Source organism: Cariama cristata, unplaced genomic scaffold (genome assembly GCF_000690535.1).
Source record: "Cariama cristata isolate BGI_N322 unplaced genomic scaffold, ASM69053v1 scaffold19630, whole genome shotgun sequence".
NCBI lineage: Eukaryota > Metazoa > Chordata > Aves > Cariamiformes > Cariamidae > Cariama > Cariama cristata.
In genome coordinates this window covers 1-20,795 of record NW_009594321.1, presented here as the reverse complement: position 1 = coordinate 20,795, position 20,795 = coordinate 1, and the positions used below count along the sequence as shown (strand labels likewise).

The 20,795-nt window shown below is 38.2% G+C and overlaps 1 protein-coding gene across 1 annotated transcript in view; it reads left to right on the top strand.

The window, feature by feature from the left end:
• ANKRD13C (ankyrin repeat domain 13C) overlaps window positions 1-20,736 on the top strand; it is a gene marked incomplete at its 3' end in the record, with an annotated part of 20,813 nt that extends 77 nt beyond the window's left edge. The window contains 14 exon segments of the mRNA XM_009697643.1: window positions 3,643-3,806; window positions 4,251-4,318; window positions 4,321-4,339; window positions 5,967-6,008; window positions 9,960-10,064; window positions 11,033-11,118; window positions 12,625-12,670; window positions 14,349-14,415; window positions 15,883-16,027; window positions 16,141-16,272; window positions 17,203-17,364; window positions 18,120-18,199; window positions 19,880-19,978; window positions 20,636-20,736. Of these exon segments, the coding sequence (XP_009695945.1) occupies window positions 3,643-3,806; window positions 4,251-4,318; window positions 4,321-4,339; window positions 5,967-6,008; window positions 9,960-10,064; window positions 11,033-11,118; window positions 12,625-12,670; window positions 14,349-14,415; window positions 15,883-16,027; window positions 16,141-16,272; window positions 17,203-17,364; window positions 18,120-18,199; window positions 19,880-19,978; window positions 20,636-20,736 (1,316 nt within the window).
• Between the last annotated feature and the right edge of the window lie 59 nt (window positions 20,737-20,795).

Genomic DNA, 20,795 nt, shown 5'->3' with positions numbered 1-20,795 from the left:
AGCATCTTTGATTTTTCCCCAGGCTAAAATATCAAACTTTTTTTTTTTTTTTTAATGGTTTAGTTTTAGGATTTCAAAGAGCCAAAATCTTGTTCTCTGCTCCTCTGCAAGCTTGCTTTGGACATAGAAGTGGTAGTAACAGAGGTAGAAATGTGGTCCTCATGGTACTCCATAATGCATCAATATTTAAAATATTGCTAGGACGTTTTAAAATAATACGTTTAATTTGGGGAATATTTTATATTGTTAAAATTAAATCAGCCTGTCAAGTCAGCTTAGGTTTCATGATTAGTTTTCATCTCTACGTTTCCTGCCTGTTTCAAGAGTAACATGGTAGGTTTCTGCTGGCGAATGCTAAGTCGCACTGTATGTCGTGTCTGGAGAAGTTGTGATTAAAGGGTAGAATTACATTCTTTTTCTGATTAAGACATAAATGTTCCCTTTGTTTTACTTAATTGTGTTATGTAAAATAAAAAGGAACATTAAGGTAGAGCAATCTTTGGGACTGGTACAAGGGGAAGAATAACTTAATTGGAAATTAAAAGCCATGTCCATGATAACATTAAGCACTCTGAAACACAAACTAATGTATGCCGAGTAACATACAGCTTGGTTGTCTCAATCAAGACCGGGAGGAGTATTTCTTACAACTGTCATAAGATGTTTCTAAGTACGTTGTTGTAAATATAGGTACAGATATATTTATCCTGTCATCTTCATTCCAAACGTTGTAGCAAATACTGGTAGAATGAAAGCAACAGACTCGGGAAGAAATTTTCTCACTCAATGTGTGCCTTCTGCTGACTTCTCCCCTACAGCTCCTCTGATTCCTCATCAAATAACTCATCACCATAAGTCTGGTATCTTTACTTTGGAGGCACTTCCTGATCCATCTTTGCTGCACTATCATCTTCAGTGTCTATCACAAACATTGATACTATCCTTTTTTTAATATATATATGTATATATAACGCACATTCCATTTATAAAAATTTCAAATGAATGTCTGTCTGCTTTCTCAATGATGTTTACAGTAAGAATGCTTTGGGAATTCCTGTCTCATTATTTTCCTCCAAGTTTTTACTTTAAGTGTTCCTTTGCTATTAACTTTTCAAAAAAAACCCAACAACAAAGCCCTTGATGGCTTGACATACCAAAGGCCTGACTAATATTTCCTTGTTATTGTTTGCTTTCTGCCTGAATCCATCTGTCACTTGTTTACATGTTTGAATTGTGAGTTATTTGGGGTAGATAACTTCAGCTTACAATTACACTCAGAAATAAGCCAGAAGAATCCTAGTACATGATAAGGAAGTGACAGAGGCGAGAAAGAACTTCTAGTAATAGTTATTGTTTATAATTCAGTCCCATTTTTAGCGTGTGGTTAAGTGCAGAAAAGCCAAGTCCTGTAGAGTGTTAAACTCTTGGCGTTCTGATAAAACAAGTACTGGCTGTGTCTGTAAATTGAGTGCAGCTTGCCTCGCTCTCTAAGTTAACCTCAAAAAACATTACCCGTTGGAAGGCTAGTGTCATTTTTCCAAAAATGATGAGCTTCTTGGGAGAAGCTTGTATGTATACCTATTAGATTACTTTTATTTTTACTATAATATGCATTCAAGAGCTTAAACGTATATTTAGAATAAACATGGTGTATTCTGGAATAGACAAATCTTGCTGAATTATTCTTGGAAAACGGACTCAGCTTCCTTGTAGATGTGCCAGATGCTTAACGGAAGGTTAAAAGCTACACGTGCACACGCATGTGGACAAGTACTGTATTTTATGTGCGCTTTTGTGCGAACAGTTTTTGTTTGCATGCCCTGGATGTGCATGTGGAGGATTTCACGCACTGTTGTATCACTGCTCTCTTGGAATAAGGCCCTGTAGGCTATATGACCTGGGGAGGGAAACATACATGCTGATTTCCCAAAGCTATAGATATTGATGAAGTTGTCTTTAGATGGAAGGGAAACGTGAGATTTGTTTGTGTGGTGAATCAAGCTGTTGCCAAAAGAGAATGAGTTTGATTGCAGCTGTTCCAAGTATGTGCCTGTTCATGTTCTAGTCAGTGTCTGGAAATGATCATATCAAACACATTATCATTAGGATTAAATTGCATGGAAGTCATCAAAACTACACGTCAGCCACTTAATTACTTACAGTAGTGCCCTTTTTATTACAGCTCTCTCGTAGGTAAATGACACAGTTGTATATTTGCACCCTTCGGTCCCCAGCAGCTGTCTCGTGTAAAGCTACTTGTTTTCGTGGAGTCTAACGCTTACTGTTGTGGCTTGTGCTGTGGTTCATTGAAAACCTCGAGCTGTTAAAACCGTCCATGCAACTGAAAGAAGGGAAATTGCCCTCTCCCATCCTCTTGCCTATCCTGGCAGAAATGCTCAGTTGCACTGTGCACTGGCTAGGAAAAATTGGTTAAAGTTCACCATTTTTTTTTTAATCAGACTAATTTTACCTAGAAGTATTCTGTATACTCTGGAGAGTAAACGTTCTAGAGGAGCCACAGCTTGTCTTCTGGACATGATTTGTATTTTAGGATCAGTGGACCTTGAGGTTGCAGTGTGATAGAATTCCAGTGGAGTGGTTCCCTTTGAATCCTGTAAATACTGGTACTAATTAATTTATCAATCTGGGACTTTGATCATCCAAATGCTAGCAAGAGCATGATAGCGTGACTCTGTTTCAGCAGCTGCTGGGATTGGGTTTACATTTTCAGATCCCATTTCTCCCAAAGGAGTAGAAGTTAACTTGTCCCGTTGTGCAGGTTTCTGGGATGAAATGTGTGGAAAGTCTTTGGCTCCTGCCCGCTTCGGAGCCTGAGGAGTACTGCTGCTGCTACGCGGTGCTGGGGGTGGGCAGGTGTTGCTAGATGGGAGGCTGTGGCAGCACTGGTCTCCTGTTTTTCAAGGCATTTGTCTTCCCTCAGTTTTCCTGGGCAGAGCGAAAGCTTACCTCTGCGTAAGACTATGATTAGACTGAAGAGGAGGCTTTCTGCTTGAACAGCGCTTCCCTTTCTCTGGCTGGGGGAAGAACCTGAAGATTACATGGAGGCGTTCTATGAGCTGAGTGATCCCTCACCATAATTTCTTCCTTTGGTGACCTACAACCTTACACAGTTTGGATGGCTTATTTTGATAAGGCAGAGTTAAATTTGCTACTTCTAAAACTCATTTTGTTTGGCCAAGAGAGCATCAAGACCTCCCCAGGTTTATGAGGTCTTAAGAGGGATGACTAGTGGTGGAACCGTGCAAAATGCTGTTCCTGGTTTGATTTTTGGATGTGCCAATGCTGGCATCATGTCTCAGCTGTTGCCGAGACTGTTTTCCTTTGGGGAGGGGGTCAAGGAGGTATTTTTGTAAAGTAGCAGTGGAATTTTGATGGAATAAAAAGGGAGGTGAGATTACAGGGTTTGGTGTGCGGTGTGCAGGCCGTTAGATCTCCAACCGTGCAAAATGCTGTTCCTGGTTTGATTTTTGGATGTGCCAATGCTGGCATCATGTCTCAGCTGTTGCCGAGACTGTTTTCCTTTGGGGAGGGGGTCAAGGAGGTATTTTTGTAAAGTAGCAGTGGAATTTTGATGGAATAAAAAGGGAGGTGAGATTACAGGGTTTGGTGTGCGGTGTGCAGGCCGTTAGATCCCCCGATCCGCAGTCCTGCCGGCTCCCCGGAGCAGCCGTGCACTGCTGCGTCCCTGCTCGCCGGGCTTGGCTGCTCCGAGTTAAGGGTTGTCTGGAGAGCACTTTGTCTCGGGCAGTCAGAAAAAGGCCTCAGCGGCCAGGTAGTCCAGAGCGGTAGGAACTAGAGCGTTTCTTTCAAAGTTTCACAGTGTCCCTTTTCTGTGTGTTTGCCTTGCTTCTCCTTCTTACCCCCTTTCCTAAAGGTGCTTTCCTGGCTTACCTGTTAGTGTGGCTCCCCTCCCTTTGGTACAGCAGCTAACCTCTTGTTTTATCTCGCTGATGTTTGTTCAACCTCAGACTCCCCCTTGCCAGGGACTTACTGGCTAAACATCCAGCAAGCAGGATGTTACCTCTCTTCAGCTTCCTCATAAATAGCTTTTTTTTTCTTTTCTTTTTTTTCCTTCTGGAACTGATAGATTCTAGTGTCTGTGCTTTATCGGTTATTGCACTGTCTGTTTTTCTGCATGCTCCTCTTCCTCTCCCCCTGGTTTGCTGTATCCAAGTTTCCTATCTGATTTTTGAATTGCATGCTTTTTGGTGTGAAGATGATGGTTGAGTGAACGAAAAATCTATGCTGGAAGATCTCTCTGGAGGTGATCTAGTGCAGCCTCCTGCTCAAAGCAGAGATAACGCCCGAGTTCAATCAGGTTGCTCAGAACCCTGTCCAGAGGAGTTTTGAAATGATGTGTGTTATCACACTACTGCTCTTTCTGATTGTCGGCTGGATGAAATCCGACAGAGTTCTCAGGAAAGCTGTCAGGGGCCTGCTTAGCTTTTGGGTTGTTGCTTCTTGCCGCTATACCCAGCTGTCATAGCTGCTGGAGATACCTGGCTCTTTTATTCACCATTTGAAAGATGGGGTGGGTTTTTTTAAATTTTAAGGTTTATTAAGGTAAGAGAAAACTTAGTGTAGAGCTATTTATATATATCCTGTTGAAGTGCTTGTTAAGGTAAGGAAAATCTTTACCCCTGGCTTGCATAATTTGAATTTTCTGAATACATGGTTTGGCTCATTCTCAAGTTTGTTCCTCAGTAATGTTGTTATTTCAGTCACTGCACAAAGAATGGCTGCATCCAGTATTCTAAATTGTGTTTTGGCTCACAGATGTTACAAAATCTATTAATAGAAAATTTGAGGTTAGCTTAGTTAAGAGTGTGCATAATGAACTCGGATGTAGCTGTCTGTGATGTTGCTAGTGACCCGCAAGAATAATTTGTACTACATGTTGAATAGCTCATTCAAAAGCACTTAGAAACTCTGCCTCTGACTGCTTGCCTATCTCGATCAGAGATTTCACGATACTATAGCATGCTGGCAATTACTTGGTGTAGCAACCTCTCGGTGTTTTGGTTTGCTTCTTTTAGATGTACAGTACATCATCCTTTGCATGTAGCAAGTACTTATTGCTAACATGACACTGTAACCCTAAAAATCAAGTGCATTTGTTATAATTGCAGAAGAAATTTGTTTTCCAGCAATTTTTCTGTTAACTCCACTAAGAAAATGTTTAAACGTATAAACAGAGTAATACAGTTAAATGGAAGAATTTTGCATCCTTAAGCTACATAAATAAAATGCGTCAGAGTTCTGGTAGCAGCATTAATCCAGAAAAACAACTCTGTACCTTACAGTGCATATTTAAGAACAGAAGTACAAAATGTGTCATATGCGTAGCCAGGAGAACAGGGTCATCTTTGTAATATCCACTAATAATCTCGAAAGCTTTCTTTGGAAACAAGACATTAAAATAACCAAAAGGCTTTTTTGTAGCGAAGTTACTGTTACTTCGCAATCTGCCCAATACTGTATTAGTAAAAGTTTTGTACTAAATCTTTGAAAAATTAATAAAATAGGCTCTTAAAATTTTAATCAGTATCATATCTTTGAGTAGCTTTTAACCTAGATATGTCATTCTTTGTAAAATACCAGACTTTTCAGACTACGATAAGCGTAGAGGTTTGGGTTATCTCTCTCTCTTGAAGATACAATTGGACCTCTTTGGCTGGAGTCGGTTTCAAGATGTCATTAAAAAAAAAGCTCTCTTGGCCCATGAAATGAGTTTCAGTTATATTTATTTTAACAAGCATAATCCAAATGCTTGCTTAGGAAAATGTAACCGCTCTGGTGTATTTTAGCATGTTCCTTGGTCAGGTCGTGTAACTGAAGTTTCTTAACACGTAACGTTTGAGCTGTATGCGTGAATGCCTGAAGGAATTGCAATGCATTCTGTTACCTTGAATCTAATATCTTTTTATTTCTATTCTTTATTTTAGGAAACACTCCTTTACATCTTGCTGTGATGTTGGGACATAAAGGTAGGTAAAACCATCAATTTTGTTAGCTCTTAAATTATTCTGAAGACTTCGGGGCAAGAGGAAAAAAAGGTGTTGGTTTTTTTTTTTTTCAGTTTTCCTGAACGTGTGTTTCCTCTTGTTTTTCAAGCTAGTTCAAAGTTGAGGTTTTCTGAAGAGAAGCTGCCACGCGGATTTAGAAGAGAAAAGTTGGAGAAGAAATGAGAGCTGTTCTTTAGGACAAAATCAAGGAGCTAGGTAGCGAACGAGGTAGGGTGGGAAGGAGTAGCAGTTGGACTCTTTATGAGCCTAGAACAAGAACAATGGGTGGACCCAGCTCCTCGCTTTTTGCAGAGTTAGAAGGAAATTGGGAAACTTGGAATATCATAGAAGATTGAGAAACAACTCTAAGCGGCGGAGGCAAGCATATGCATGCCTGCATCCCCTTTGTGTCCAGGCAGCTGAAGCAGAGGGATATACTCAGTATGCGTAGGCAGGGGACTTGATCCAGGCAGGTCTGTGTTTTAATGTGCAATTAATTCATGGTACAGAAGGGTTATTAATTTCTGTTTGTGTGATGATACCCTTTGTCAACACTTTTCTGGTTATTAGCGTCACTGTGTTTTTTGCTGATTTGCTTGCTAGAGGTGTTGAGCAACCCCATTTAGCTTTTTCCCAGTGAAGTGAATCAGAGTAACATCCTGTAGAATAAAATGACTCTGTGAGTGGAAATGTAATCACTCAGCTGCGTTTTGCCCGCTCCTTCAGTCACTCGATTCGAATTTCTGACTCGCTGCCTAGCTATTTCTTTGTGTGTCAGGGCTGCCCTACGCGGGGCACAGGCCAGCCCACGGGGCTGTGCAGCCTGTTCATTCACAATGGCTCTGATCTTTCCAGATGCCCTTCGAGGGTTTCTTTACAGCAGAATTTCAAGGCACAGGATTTAAATTTCTGCTTCAAATAGAAAGTATAGAAGTAGACATGTTTCAAGACTGGGAAGAAACCTGGAGTATGATTGTTCAGTCTCTGACAATAAAATTCTTTTTCACTGCTGATACAAGAATGGCTTGGTTTCATTCCGCCGTGAGTCCTGTGCCTGGTACGTGGTACTGCTCCGTGAGAGAGCTGCTGTTAACCAAAACACCTGGCAGGTTTGGAGAGGGGAATGCAGGAAATGCAGTAAGTTGTCTTAGGATGTTTTGATAATACCTATGAAGTGATCTAAGATAATTGACGGTTAGAATGGGAAGTAATTTTGAAGGAGGAAGGAAGAGGGGTGGCTTGGGAGAAGAAGCAGCAGTAGGGCTTGCTGGAATCTGGCAATATTGATCTACCTTGTGATACTTTTTAAACAAATGAAAAAAAAAAAAAAGGGCAAAAGAAGATATGCAAAAACTTTTGGGGACAGCAGTGAGGCAAATATGTTTTCCAAGTGCCTGCCTGCTAGAAGTCACAGATAGGAGGCTTCTTCAACTTGTGAAAAATGGTGCTTTACTAGAACTGCTGTTTTCCAGTGAGGGTCCTAGACTAGAGGCTTGGAATAACAGAAGGAAACAGAGGCAGAAGCATTTCTTTAGTTTCTCAGCCTTAAATAAGGCATTTTCCTTTGTAAGGTAGATTTTAGTTTTGTAAATACTTACTCCATGTTTCCAGGCAATGACGATCAGCAATGTATATGACTTCTGCTGTGCCTTATTGCAGTGTTTGTTTGAAGCTTTAGTTTGTCACGGTCATTAGTTAATATTTACAAGTTTTGCGCTGTTGGGTGTAGAAGGGGTTGTGTGGGTTTGGTGAAAAGGCAATTAGCTGTTATAAACCTTCCATATAGCTACAACAGTATCATACTACATTAATAAATACAAACAATTTTGATCAAAGGTGCTGCTTGTAATAAAACTGATAGAAAAGAGTTTACCAACTTTAATTCAGTACGGTTGAATATTTATTCTAAGTCTCTCTTAAAATTTGGTTATTTTGTGTTTCAGCTGTAGGATAAAAAGCAATCTATTCAGTGCTGACAGATTCCTTGAATATGAGTTATCCTTGTGTATAGTATAGCGAGGAAAGGAGCAGCATTTCTTCCCTTTACGGCTTTTCTCACTGCCTGCACGTTTTAGATTTCAGTTTGCAGTTCACTTGTGGCTTCTTTCCAGATAGTCAGTCGTCCTGTGTGTAAAGCCCTAAATTCTTTAGGGTGCTTGTGGTGAGCCTTTGTCTAGCTTGCCTAGAGCAGGGCTCTTTGTGCATGATATCCAGCACAATACCTGCTTTTACTGCTTCCACTCTGAATCCTGCGTAGTCATTGATCCACCAAGAACCCCAGGTCCTTTCCTACCTTGTTAGTCTGTCTCACTGATATTGAAGGTCACTTTTCTGTCCAGGGTGATGCATGTGGACTGTTCAGCTGTACATAGCAGCATTACAGCCAGTCTTTTCTGAAGTGCAGGGTGAATTTACATCCTGTTTGTTTAACTGAAAATGTAATGTTGCTGGTAAATGCAAGTTTATTTGCCTGCTCCCTGTACAGTGTTGTTATTGTGTTAGGTGCTATATTTAAGCAACCATAAAAATACCTCTGTGTGTGTGCTGACAAAGTAGTCAGGGCTTTTGTTTGTTTACCACAAAAGATAGTATATTCACCAGTGAAATATCTCTTCTTTTCCAAACACTGTGCTTGCCAGTGACTCACGATTGTTGTATCTGGAATGACTGGTACGGTTTCCTCTGACACCTCTAGTAGGAGAAGGATCCCAGAAGTTCCTCTGTCCATCATGCCTGCCCATCCTGTTCGGAATGAGACATTTCTTCAGCCGACAGCTCCAGCTTGGTGCTGCCCTGTCATTTGCAAATGGGTCAGGTTGATTTTAATGAGATGCGGTGAGGAAACTTTCTGTAGTTAGAAACTGGAGAACCGTTTCAAATGAGGGCAGCTTATTCAAAACATGGGAACACTGAAAGCTTTCTTCACTGCTTAATTTTAAGGACTATTTGTCATTCTACCATCACCTTTTACCTGCAGACAGAGAAGGGAATGCCAGTTGGGCTGTGACTCCACTAAGAACTTGTGTGGCTTTGATGAGATGTTGGCGTTGCTGTATCGGCTCAGCGTGTGCATGCTGAGTGTCAGGGGTTGCATTGATGCGTGCTGTTACTGATGCTGTTGATGAAAAATGTAGCACGTTACAAGTGTAGATCTCTGTTGATGGAGCACAGGACTATGAGTTGTGTGCTGTGTTAGTACTCCAGATAGCCACGCTGTTAGTCCTACGATACCTGTTACTTGTTGTACAGCCAGTTATGCACATGTTCTGAGGCTTTCCTAGGTCAGAGTGAGCTTGTTTGCCCACTTTAAATGCCATGTTACCACAAGATGTTCAGCACATCGGGATGTGTTAGTGCCACAGCTTTGTCTCTGCCGCCCATACGCACCATGGTCTCAAGAGTTGCCTAAAGTCTGTCTCCATGCCTGTTTGTAGCAAATCAGTTCCCCAGTGACCTTTGGGCGAAGGAGGTTGAGATAGAGAGGGGGAAGACGGTGCACAACTTCCACGTGTGGAAGAGCATGGAGTCTGTCTTGGTACCTGGTTTTGTGCATTAAGTAGAGAGAGCTGATGTGACCTTTTAAAAATATTTGTGACATAGTTGTGTGCGTGTATATACACATACAGAAATACAGCTTTATAAAAAGCAAAACACAAGAAGTGGAAGGGACATTTCTTCAGTGGTTATGTAATTGGTGGTTGATCACCAATTATGTTTTAATGTTCCGATATTTAACAGGGGATTGCCATTAAGTACTTACATAAACGGTTTTTGTTTGTTTAAAGTTTGAGTCGGAATCCAGGTATGGGTTTTATAACCTGTTTAATATATTGAATATCTACTACTTTTGCTTTATTGTTGTTTCCTTTATTAAGAGTGATATTGCTGCATCCTTGATGTTTACTGTAAATAATTATTACTATTTTGTTACAGAATGTGCCCACTTGCTTTTAGCCCATAATGCTCCAGTAAAGGTGAAAAATGCTCAGGGATGGAGCCCTCTTGCAGAAGCCATCAGCTATGGAGACAGACAAATGAGTAAGAACCTCTGCTTCCCAATTAATCAGAAATTGAGGCCTCATTCAGAACAGGAAAACAAAGGTTTTCAAGCTAGGCGTTTTTATAATACTCCTGTATTACCTCTCTGAAGAGTTTATCTTAATCAGCTGAACTTTTTTATGTCTAAATATGGTACGACAAACTCTACGCATGTCCATTTCCTTGCTAAGAAAGAAATTGAATTAAAATTCATAATGCTAAGTAAAGATTTTGCTTAAAGTGATTGTAAAAGCTATAAACTAGCATTGTGTATTTAAAATTGGAGTTGTGAGGTCAGAATGGATTTTAGCTGTACGGGACCATCTAATTGGCACTGCTCCATGTGGTCAAATGTATATTTGATATATCGGTTGGCAATGGGATATTGCTTTTATGTTGCATCTCATCAGGCCAGTAGGCAAATAAAGGGATTACTTATTCACTTCAGACATGCAGCAGTAAAAGGAGAATGATTCTGCTGCTACTCACTAGTAGATGTTAATACTATTTGGTATTACCGTGTCCCATAGCAGAAAACTCATTATGTATTTTATATATGTTAATATATTATTAATATATTAGTGCACTAGTTTGCAATACACTAACAACATTCTGCATGTCACCTCCTCACTACTAAAGAATTTTCTCAGTGGGAGTAGATGTTACGCAATCTATAGGCTCATGTTCAATAATAAACATGTGAGCACACATGTATACTAATACGTGTGCAAAAGACCTCTTGACATGATTGTATGCTTTATGTTATAAACAATTATTGAGGCTTTTCTTGCTGTTGTGATCAGAGTAGCTCTGTATAATTACTATAACTTGAAGTGAATTTCGCCAAAGTCTGATGAAATGTTACGTTTGCATTTTTTTTTTTTCTTCTTAAGATGTCAAATAATGACACTAACGTGTAATTAACAAGCAAATAGAGTAGATTTACCTTATAGTTAACTTCTGTTTAGTTACAGCACTCCTAAGGAAGCTTAAACAGCAGTCCAGGGAAAGTGTTGAAGAAAAGCGACCTCGATTATTAAAAGCCCTGAAAGAGGTAAGTTCAAGGCAGTTGTGTTGACAAAACCAGATCGTGATGGAAAGCAGTGGCTTATGTTCTTAGTATGGGTGCTCTCGCAAACTGTAAAAAAGGTTTTTTACTTGCTTTTACAGATCTCTTTTGCTCTTAATAGCGATCTTGGATTACAGTGTCCGTTTTAAGGGGTCACAGAATCATGTATGTTTTTAAGATAGTACTTCCTTCTCAACTTGTAGAAATTCAAATAGAAAGTTTTATATAAGACAGACCTGCTAGTTGTCTTTGCAATCTAAAAGTTAAAGAATGTATTTTTAAGCTGTATTTATTTCCTTTGATTTTTAAACCTTTCTTAAATCTCTTGTTTTGGTGAATAATTTACTGGTTTTGTTTAGTCACCAGTCATGAATGACACTTTCTTTTCTTGCTTAGTAATGAAAGAGATTTTTGGTTTAATTCGCCATCTACATGCAGCAGCCAATTCTTCTTGAGCACAGTGAAACATCCCTCAGTTTAGGGAAACCAAGAAGAAAAGCTCAGTTTCCTCCATTGCAGACTCCTGCTCGTGTGCTATAACTGTGGTTATAAAACGCAGGTGTTTATTTCCCCTTAGGTGAGGTGAGCTTCTCCTGCCTAGTCAAGTGGTAAAATATGAATGGGTTTGTAGAAAACCAACTGTTTATCTTAAGTTAATTAAACAATACACCTGAAAAGTTGAGCTGAACTGCATCACTGATACACTCTATGAATATGCCCTACCAATGTTCCTACGTTTTTCATTGATCCAAGGAAAAAAAAAAACCAAACCCAAACTGCTGTCTGTCTAGAAGTGAAAAGCTTTCGTTTTTTGTGTGAGAGCAAACAGAAAGCAGACACAACCTTACTAAAACAGCTCTGCTGTTCCTTGTTCCTGCGGGTGTAAGACCTGGCCTAGAGTTGCGTGTTTTTCTTCTTGCGTCGTCTGGAGTTATGTGGCTACCTCAGTGTATTACCAACATTTGCTAATTTTAACCAAGTCATCCCTTACTTTGCTTTTGCTTTGCATACAGTTTAAAAGAATTGGCTGGCATGTGTTTATAGAGGTAGACAAATTTTTATGTAATGACTTCAGCGTATTTCTAGAAGGCAAACTGCGATTTGTGTATGTGAATACTCCTAGCTGAAACTTGAGTCATTAATTTAAGCCAGAACATACATTTCCATGGGGTTGGATGTGATCAATCAAAGCAAGCAGAGCTCCGTAGATATTTTTATTTTTTAAAAAAACACATATATACAATAAATCCTTTAACAATCCATAGCTTAATAGCTGTGTAAATTATTATTTACGCAGTTGTGTAGTTTTGTCATTATTGATTCTACTCTAATTAAAGCTTCAGAAATGTTTAAGTTCAGTATAAATTCAAATACTAACATTAGAGGAAAAGTTTTCTTTGGCAAAACACAACTTCTGCCTGTTTTCCAGCAAATTTTACAGTTGCCATTTGGACTAAAAAGCTTATTAATGTATTCTTCTTTTCATCTCAGCTAGGTGACTTCTATCTAGAGCTTCACTGGGATTTTCAAAGTTGGGGTAAGCAATTACATATCCCTTTCACAGGGAGATAATGTAATCAGTCTTCAACACACTTGTTCTCTCAAGCTTAAATTCTCTTCTGGTTTGCATGTTGGAAAGTTCACAGTCCAGTTCTCAAGATCTAAGTTACAAAGAAAGGACAGACAACTTTTTTTCTGAATTGTTTTTGCTTATTCATTTTCGGAGCTGAAGTCTATTCTGTAATCCAGTGACACAATATTGGGGGGAACAAGCTGTTGTTTACTTTAAGAAATTGGTTATTAGAAGGATAGAATATTAAAATGTTTCTGGTCAATTGGTGTCACTACAGAGCAGTGGTTTGAACAATTTAGTTGAGTAACTGGACTTGGGGCATTTAATTTCCTGAATTTAAGGCTGTACTCTGAATGGTGACTGTCAGTTAAGTGCAACTATGTGGTAGGTTCTTCAAACCCTAGCTTCACCTTAATTGTTCTTTTGTGTGACTGTATAAGGTTTAGAGGTTTCTCAATTTCCACCTCATCTGTAGAAGAAAAATCAAATAAATTAGCAAAAATGTATTAATGATGATCAGTGTGTCTCTATAATGTCAAAACGTCAGAAGTGATACCTTCTGTTACTGCTTGACATTTAAGTTAGTAATTTGGTATACTTTCATATAGGCATAGTCGAAGTATTTGCTGCACTGTATGCCTCTTTCAATATTCAGAGGAGGAGTGAGCAGCCAGGTTGCTATCAAACGTCGAACAGATACGGAACAAACACTTCACTTTTCTGTGTGGCCTACTGTGTGCTGCACATTTAGAGAGTGGACTTTCTCGTGGAAGAGTCAGCATAAAAAATAGTAGGGCTAGGCATGAAGTAAGATAAGATGTTGCTTAGTGATGAGACTGCAGCCTGACTTGCAGAGTATGATGGTGGTCGATGACCTCACACAGAAAAAGCGATGCCAGAGGTAAAGCCAACTTCTAGGGGTCCTCTTCTCTAGGAGTCTCACTGTGCCTCTGTATACGTTATTTAGTTTTTTTCTACGTATTCTCTTTCTTGAAGGGAAGAAGGTGCTCTGGGCAGTGCCTCCGTCCTAATTATTGATCTTCTAGGCTAATTATGTTTTCCAGGTGGTCTTAAGTCTTGGTATGTCATTTTGAAGAAAGTGTTCAAATGCCATTGTGTTGAACTGGTTTTATTGCTATAAAGCAAACGGTCGTTTTTAGAATAAGGACAGGTGCAGTCTCGTATATCCATCTCATAATACTATACTGACTCTCAGTTCCACTGGTGGTTTAATGTTTGCTGATGTTTTAAGCTTAGTGCGTTGGATTTTGGTTTCTGCTTGTGGATGTTCTGCTTTAATTGTAGCTAGGCTTTCAGTTGGTACAATATATAAGTGAACTTTCAAATCATAGAACTAAATGAGTTACTAGAATTTATAAATGATTTAGCTGTGGCTGAGGACATTTTAAATTACGTCCTGATGCTGAAAGTGACCTGTACAATTGCAAATAAGTTTTGCAGTTATTGAATAGAAATAACCCTGGTATTAGTCAGTTGTATTTGGATTGAGATCATGATGGAAAATGAGTATGCTGTATTTGTATTAAAATACATCAAGATTCAAACTGATGTATAATTTTAATAGAAATACTTTGCAGAGGAACCTCCATTTCCTAACTGTATTCTCTCTCCCTACTCTTAGTGCCTTTACTTTCCCGAATTCTGCCTTCTGATGCATGTAAAATACACAAACAAGGTATAAATATCAGGTAAGTACTGATTTTACAGTGTGAGTTATGTAAGTTGTAAATATCTGCATGTTAGTGAAAATGCTGGATTCCACTGTGGTCTGAAGGAAACCCCTGAGGAGTCTACAGATGTTTGTGAAACAGCCTTGTGTTTGTACATTGATGTTTAGAGACAAGAAGTGGTTTGAACTTCAGACTGTCTTTTTTTCTCTATCGATCTGAATTTGACTTCAGTTCCTGAGTCACTTAAAATATAAAGCCAAAACAACTAAGCTATATAAGGCTTTATCTACCAGATGTGACAATAATTAATTGAAAAATAGGAATTTGCTATTTTTAACACAATTTCAAATAAATGAGCGATCAGTAGTTTGTGGAGAAATGTTGCTGCTCCAGTCTATGTAGTAAAAAAAGCTGCATAGTTTCTCTTTTTAAAATATGTAATGTGACAGATTCACAGACTCAATGGAGTGCTTTCAGGAGTCTTTCCAAGCTCAGCTCTTTAACTGGTTTAGTTTGGGGTTTTGGATTCAAATGTATTTTCTGTCTTTTTCTTTAGATTCCCAAGTGTTAAACAAACAGAAAGTCAATAATATGTTTCAGAAGGTTCAATCTTTAGAAAATTTTGTTCTGGTAAAGCTGTTAGCATAGGTGTGTGAACGGACTTTTTAGGACAAATTTGAGTCTGAGACCGTTCCTGTGTGCTCTGCTTGTACAAGGCAGTTACGAGACTGGCCCTGGGTGGAAATAGCTACAGATTGTTTCTTGAAATCAGAGGCCATATATGATGAGCCTTAAGCAATCACCCCTTAGAGCTGAAGTGGTCACTAAGTTCAGGTTCTTTAACCAGCTTTGGTAAAGAAGTAAATATTCTGGGAGTAGCGGATATGACTTGCTAGAGACATCTTTGTCCTTGCCTCCATCTTCTAGTTATTCAGGTCAGCAGAAGCATTTCTTTTGTGTTGGTGGGGAGGGAAAACAGAAATAGCAACTAAAATAAGTCAAATAAAAAAAATGAGTCTGTTTCTTAGTCTTCTTCCTAATTTGGGTCATGTCCTAATACTGTTACTCAAATCAGTGGCTGCTTCTTGTAGAATAGGATGCTGATCCCATGGAGGAGTTGTATTTCTCAATGTGTACCACATACCAGCTATATAAACTCTGTCACTTCCTCATGCTGGCGGTTTGGAAATAACGTTTTCTGAAGAAAACTTTTCCTATGTAGTATAAGAACAGTTTGGAGTACATTTATAATGGTAGAGATGTTATAATGTGAAACTTACTAATTGTTAATAGCAATTTTTTTTATTTCTGCATCCAGGCTTCATTTATGAAATATTCTATGAAAACTTAGGCCTTAGGGTGTTTTGTTGTGATTACAAAAAAAAAAAAAAAAAAAAAGCAAGCGTCTGCTTGCAAACTGAACTTACTAGTGTGTTTGAGTGTTTATGGGTAACTTCTTTTAAAGTATTGGTATATTTTTCACAGGCTGGACACAACTCTCATAGATTTTACTGACATGAAGTGCCAACGAGGGGATTTAAGCTTCATTTTTAATGGTGATGCCGCACCCTCTGAATCTTTTGTAGTTTTAGACAATGAACAAAAAGTTTACCAGCGAATACATCATGAGGTAAAGTTCTGTGTGAATGTGGAGTGTGAAATAACCTCAAGCTTTTACTTCACATCAGAGGAAGTAGCCGTTATTATTAAGTTCTATTCAGTATTTGGAAATTTTTCTTCTAGGAATCTGAGATGGAAACAGAAGAAGAAGTTGACATTTTGATGAGCAGTGATATTTACTCAGCAACATTATCAACCAAATCAATTACCTTCACACGTGCCCAAACAGGATGGCTTTTTCGAGAAGACAAAACAGTAAGCTGGAAGAAAATTTCACAGCCTGCATTACTGGAGACAAAATAGTTCAGCCAACTTATGATGATGTGATTGGGAAGAAATAAGGAGTAAAAGAATAAGATGTTCAGGATGGAGGAAAAATATCTCTCCCTATGCCCCACAGTTGTCGCTAGTTTGACCACATAGAATATGTATGATGGACTGCCTTCATAAGAAGAAAGTAGGCTGGAAGAAAGATAACAAACTGTAGCTATTGGGCAGGGAGGAGAACAGGTTGAACTGAAAATTACTTTACTGTAGGAGTATATGGTCTCTGCAAATTAATTCCAGGGCATGCAGTAAGGATTCTGTGCACTCCTGTGTCAGAGAAATGCAGGAAGATGTGAGTGTTCTGGGTAGTTTCCTTTGGGTGTTCCTTTCCATGTTACCTGTCTGACTGAGGTACAAGTTCTCAGCTGTCAAAAAATTGAAATGGCCACTGTCCGAACTTCTTTGAGTAGGAAATTGCTATCTCGTGACAAGCTCTGAAGGATTTTTTTGTTTTCATCTGGATCTGTTCAGGTAGTGCCATTCATCACAAGTTTTTGTCAGAGCTTTTTCTTTTTGAATACCGAATTCATATTCTACATGTGTAAATTATCCTTTAACACAGCTTGCTGTTGAAGGGCATTTTAGTTAGTTTTTCCCTGACCGCTCTTAAATTCTTAAACAATCTTTTCTGTCTTAAAAGTTTTCGTTGATATGAAGTATCTCTTCTTGATGGAGTTCTTGCATTTGTGCTGTACATATCTTACCGGGATTGTCCGCTGATGGCTCGTGTGGTTGGTTGTGTAAATTCCAACATTTCAAATCTTAGTGCGCTGAAGTGCAATTCTTTGGATATACAAGAATTTAAATGTTTTTATTTTGTCTTCTGTGAGTCATTAATGTCCAATTCTTTTCATACAGGAAAGAGTAGGAAACTTTTTGGCAGATTTCTACTTGGTTAATGGACTTGTATTAGAATCAAGGAAAAGAAGAGAACATCTCAGTGAGGAGGATATTCTTCGAAATAAAGCTATCATGGAGAGCCTGAGTAAAGGTGGCAACTTAATGGAACAAAATTTTGAGGTATACTTGAGTAATTCTTCACAGTATGTGAATTTTTGCTTGGGAGAATAATCTTTCACGCCAGTCATTTAGCAAAATCTATAGAAAATGTTTTTGTTCTATTTTGATTGTCTTAATTTTAAAATAGTAAGTATGATCTACAAGTATAATCATGGTGATATGTTAATGAATTATCCTGATTAGTGCACACATTGAGGAATTTTTGTGATTATATTGGATCTTTCAGTCTTAATTTGTCTCTTAGTAAAAGATGATGGTTTTGGCTGTGGCAAATCACTTTAACTTCTTTTAGACCAACTGTTTAGAATGCCTTTCTGGTTTTCTTTTCAGTCATGTTTTCCTTTAGCTTGATTAAAATGGAACTAAGCCTGTTATTATCACCATGAAATCAAGAGCTATTCAGAATGAGCCAGACATCATCTGGGAGCATGCATACAGCCTTTTAAAAATGATTAATTTATTTCTGTATTAGCTTGTGCTTTGTTACTTGTCATTCAGACACTTGAATTAACTGATTAACTGATGTATTAAAACAGCCAACTTCTGTGTAAAATGCAGTTTGAGGCCAGATACCTAAATGGACATTATGAAAGCAAGAGCAGGAGATGGAAAAGCCCAGTGAAGTACCAGCTACAAACTGGATAGACTATATTGCTGTTCTTTGTAGAATTGAAGTGCAGTTGTATCTTTTCAATGGCAAAATTCTAAGAGAATATAAGGAAAGATAAACAGCTAAGACATGTTTTTCTGAACAGCCTGTCAGACGGCAGTCACTTACTCCGCCATCACCCAATACAATTACGTGGGAAGAGTACATATCTGCTGAAAATGGAAAGTAAGTATTTTTGGTTTGTTGATATTGATGTCCATAGAGACCTGTAGATCATTGGTTTGGAGTTGAGAGGTTTTTGTGTCTTGTTGGGGGGGGGAGGTGTGTGTGTGTGTGTGTTCTCTAGTTCATGGGTGCTTTTTGTTTATAGTTTTTGGAGACAGGAACATGAGGTTTGGTGTCTCAGATGTTTAACATTCTTCAGTACGCTGGCTGGGAAGCTGATACCTGTATATGTGAACAGTATTATTGCATCAGCTGGTGATAAAAATATTGGATAGCTGTCTACCTGATACCCATGGCTTGAAATTTAAACATTTTGAAAATATCCACATCTAAACTGGCTTTTTTTTTTAGCATCAGCTGGTGATAAAAATATTGGATAGGTGTCTACCTGATACCCATGGCTTGAAATGTAAACATTTTGAAAATATCCACATCTAAGCTGGCTCTTTTTTTTTTTTTTTAAGGAAGATTTTCTGACAAACTCATTGCTGTAATTCATTTATCTTTATTCATGACTGTCATAAATAATCCAATTCACCATGTTTAAAATTTTACGATTTAATGGAACTGTAGTGGGAGTGTACAAAAATGCACACTTCTGGAATGCAAAAACGTACAGATCTCCTAGTACTGGCTAGATCTTTGCAAGATACTGTCCTCTAGGTGTGTAACTAAGTAGCACACAGCTATAACTTAATTTACAGTAGATTCATTTGTAGAAGATGCAAGCAGTTGAGTTTATTTTGTAGGACTGCTGTCTAGCTGTTGAATGTAGAAGGACCAAAAAATGTACTGAGTGTGTCACATAAGTAACAATGATAAAAGCCCTTTCTCCGAAGACATTAGACTAGCCTATAGTCAGATGTCACCAGGGAATATTACAGTACAGACTTACTGAAAAAGCACATGGATCTGTTTTGGTTTTTTGGTTATTTTTTTTCTTTTAAACTAATTTTAATTTTTAATGTATTTGAGATGAGATGAATATTCAAGCAGAATAAATAGGTTATGCTTGGAACAGCTATGACTACGGTGTCAGAAATATGTATGTATATAAGGTTTCACTTTGTTCAATAATCTGATTAACTGAAGGGAGTTTAATGGGAAATCTAGGTTTCTAGCTAATATAAAGCAAAAGAGGAAAAGATTAGTTGTCTTGTTATCTATCTGTTCCTCTTCTGTAATAGAATTTTCTGTCCTGTGTTTTCCAGTATTGCCTTCTAGTGATAGTAGAGTAACTTTTCCACTTTCTCTGAGATTGTCTCATGTTTTAGGCTGAAAAGCAAATTAACCTTTTTCTAGTTCAACTTGATACTTTGTTCACATATAGACTATTTTCATTAACATCTGAAACCAGCTGCATACATTTCTGGGTAGTTGTCATGTCTTTCTATAGTGTTTATCATTATAATGTTTACGAGGAATTGTTTCAAGATTTTTCTTAAGTCATTTCCCTAACTGTTTTTGTCTTGTCTCCTGATTTAGCAGAACTCATAGTAATCTAAATTAAGATGGTTACTGACTCATCTTTACTAATCACAGCTTTTACTTTTAAAGTATTTGCTTTATTGTAGGGATTCTTTCCCGACATTTCCAAACCTGAGTCTGTCTGCCTTCCTTTAAAACTGAGGTTTCACTGAGAGAATAACTGACTCTGTCTTTCTCCCCTACCCCTTACAGAGCTCCTCATCTGGGTAGAGAGCTGGTCTGCAAAGAAAGCAAGAAAACCTTTAAAGCCACAATAGCTATGAGCCAGGAATTTCCCTTAGGAATTGAATCGTAAGTCAAAGTTATTGTCCATGAATGTTATTTATATGTAGGAATTGTTTTAATGTGTTTATGAACTGCAAAATTCTTCATATCTTCAGATATGGGAATTGGGCAGTTTAAAATCTGTGAATGAAGTCGTGCCATTAAGGAAGTAAACTGTTAAAATTAGAGACCTCATTGCTGGTGTGCCTGTTGTTGGAAGAGCCAAGCACTTATCTTCCTTGGTAAGACCAGAGGTTTGACCAGGTTTATCATTAACTTGTCACAGTACTGATGTGCCTGATTCCACAGAATTCTAAAACGTTTTTGCGCATAACAAGTTTTAGCATGAGGTTACGTCCTCTAAACCAATGCAAAACCATGTCAGGTTCCATATGTCTGTGGAGAAAGGACAGAAGGTACTGTCTGCTTCAGTCCCTTGTGTAAAATAAGGACGAGAAATTAATACCTGGGATGTTTATTTGTGCGCCTGTGGTAATATGATATGGATCACTAAGAACTGAATGTGAAGATGCAGATATTGAAGCTCTAAGGAGATAGATACATAAGCATGATTTAATTTTTCAGCTCCTTTTTTATCACCCTCCTCTTTGGGTCATTTTTATCTTTTCTAGAGAGAAAGCTTGTGAAACAAGGATTTGCAATGAAATCTGTTTTCCTTTTCAGATTGTTGAATGTTTTAGAAGTAATTGCACCCTTCAAGCACTTTAACAAACTTAGAGAATTTGTTCAAATGAAGCTTCCACCAGGCTTTCCTGTAAAATTAGGTAAGATGACTACAACACCACTTGTGGCTTTAGATTTCAAAAATGTGTGTACTTATTCA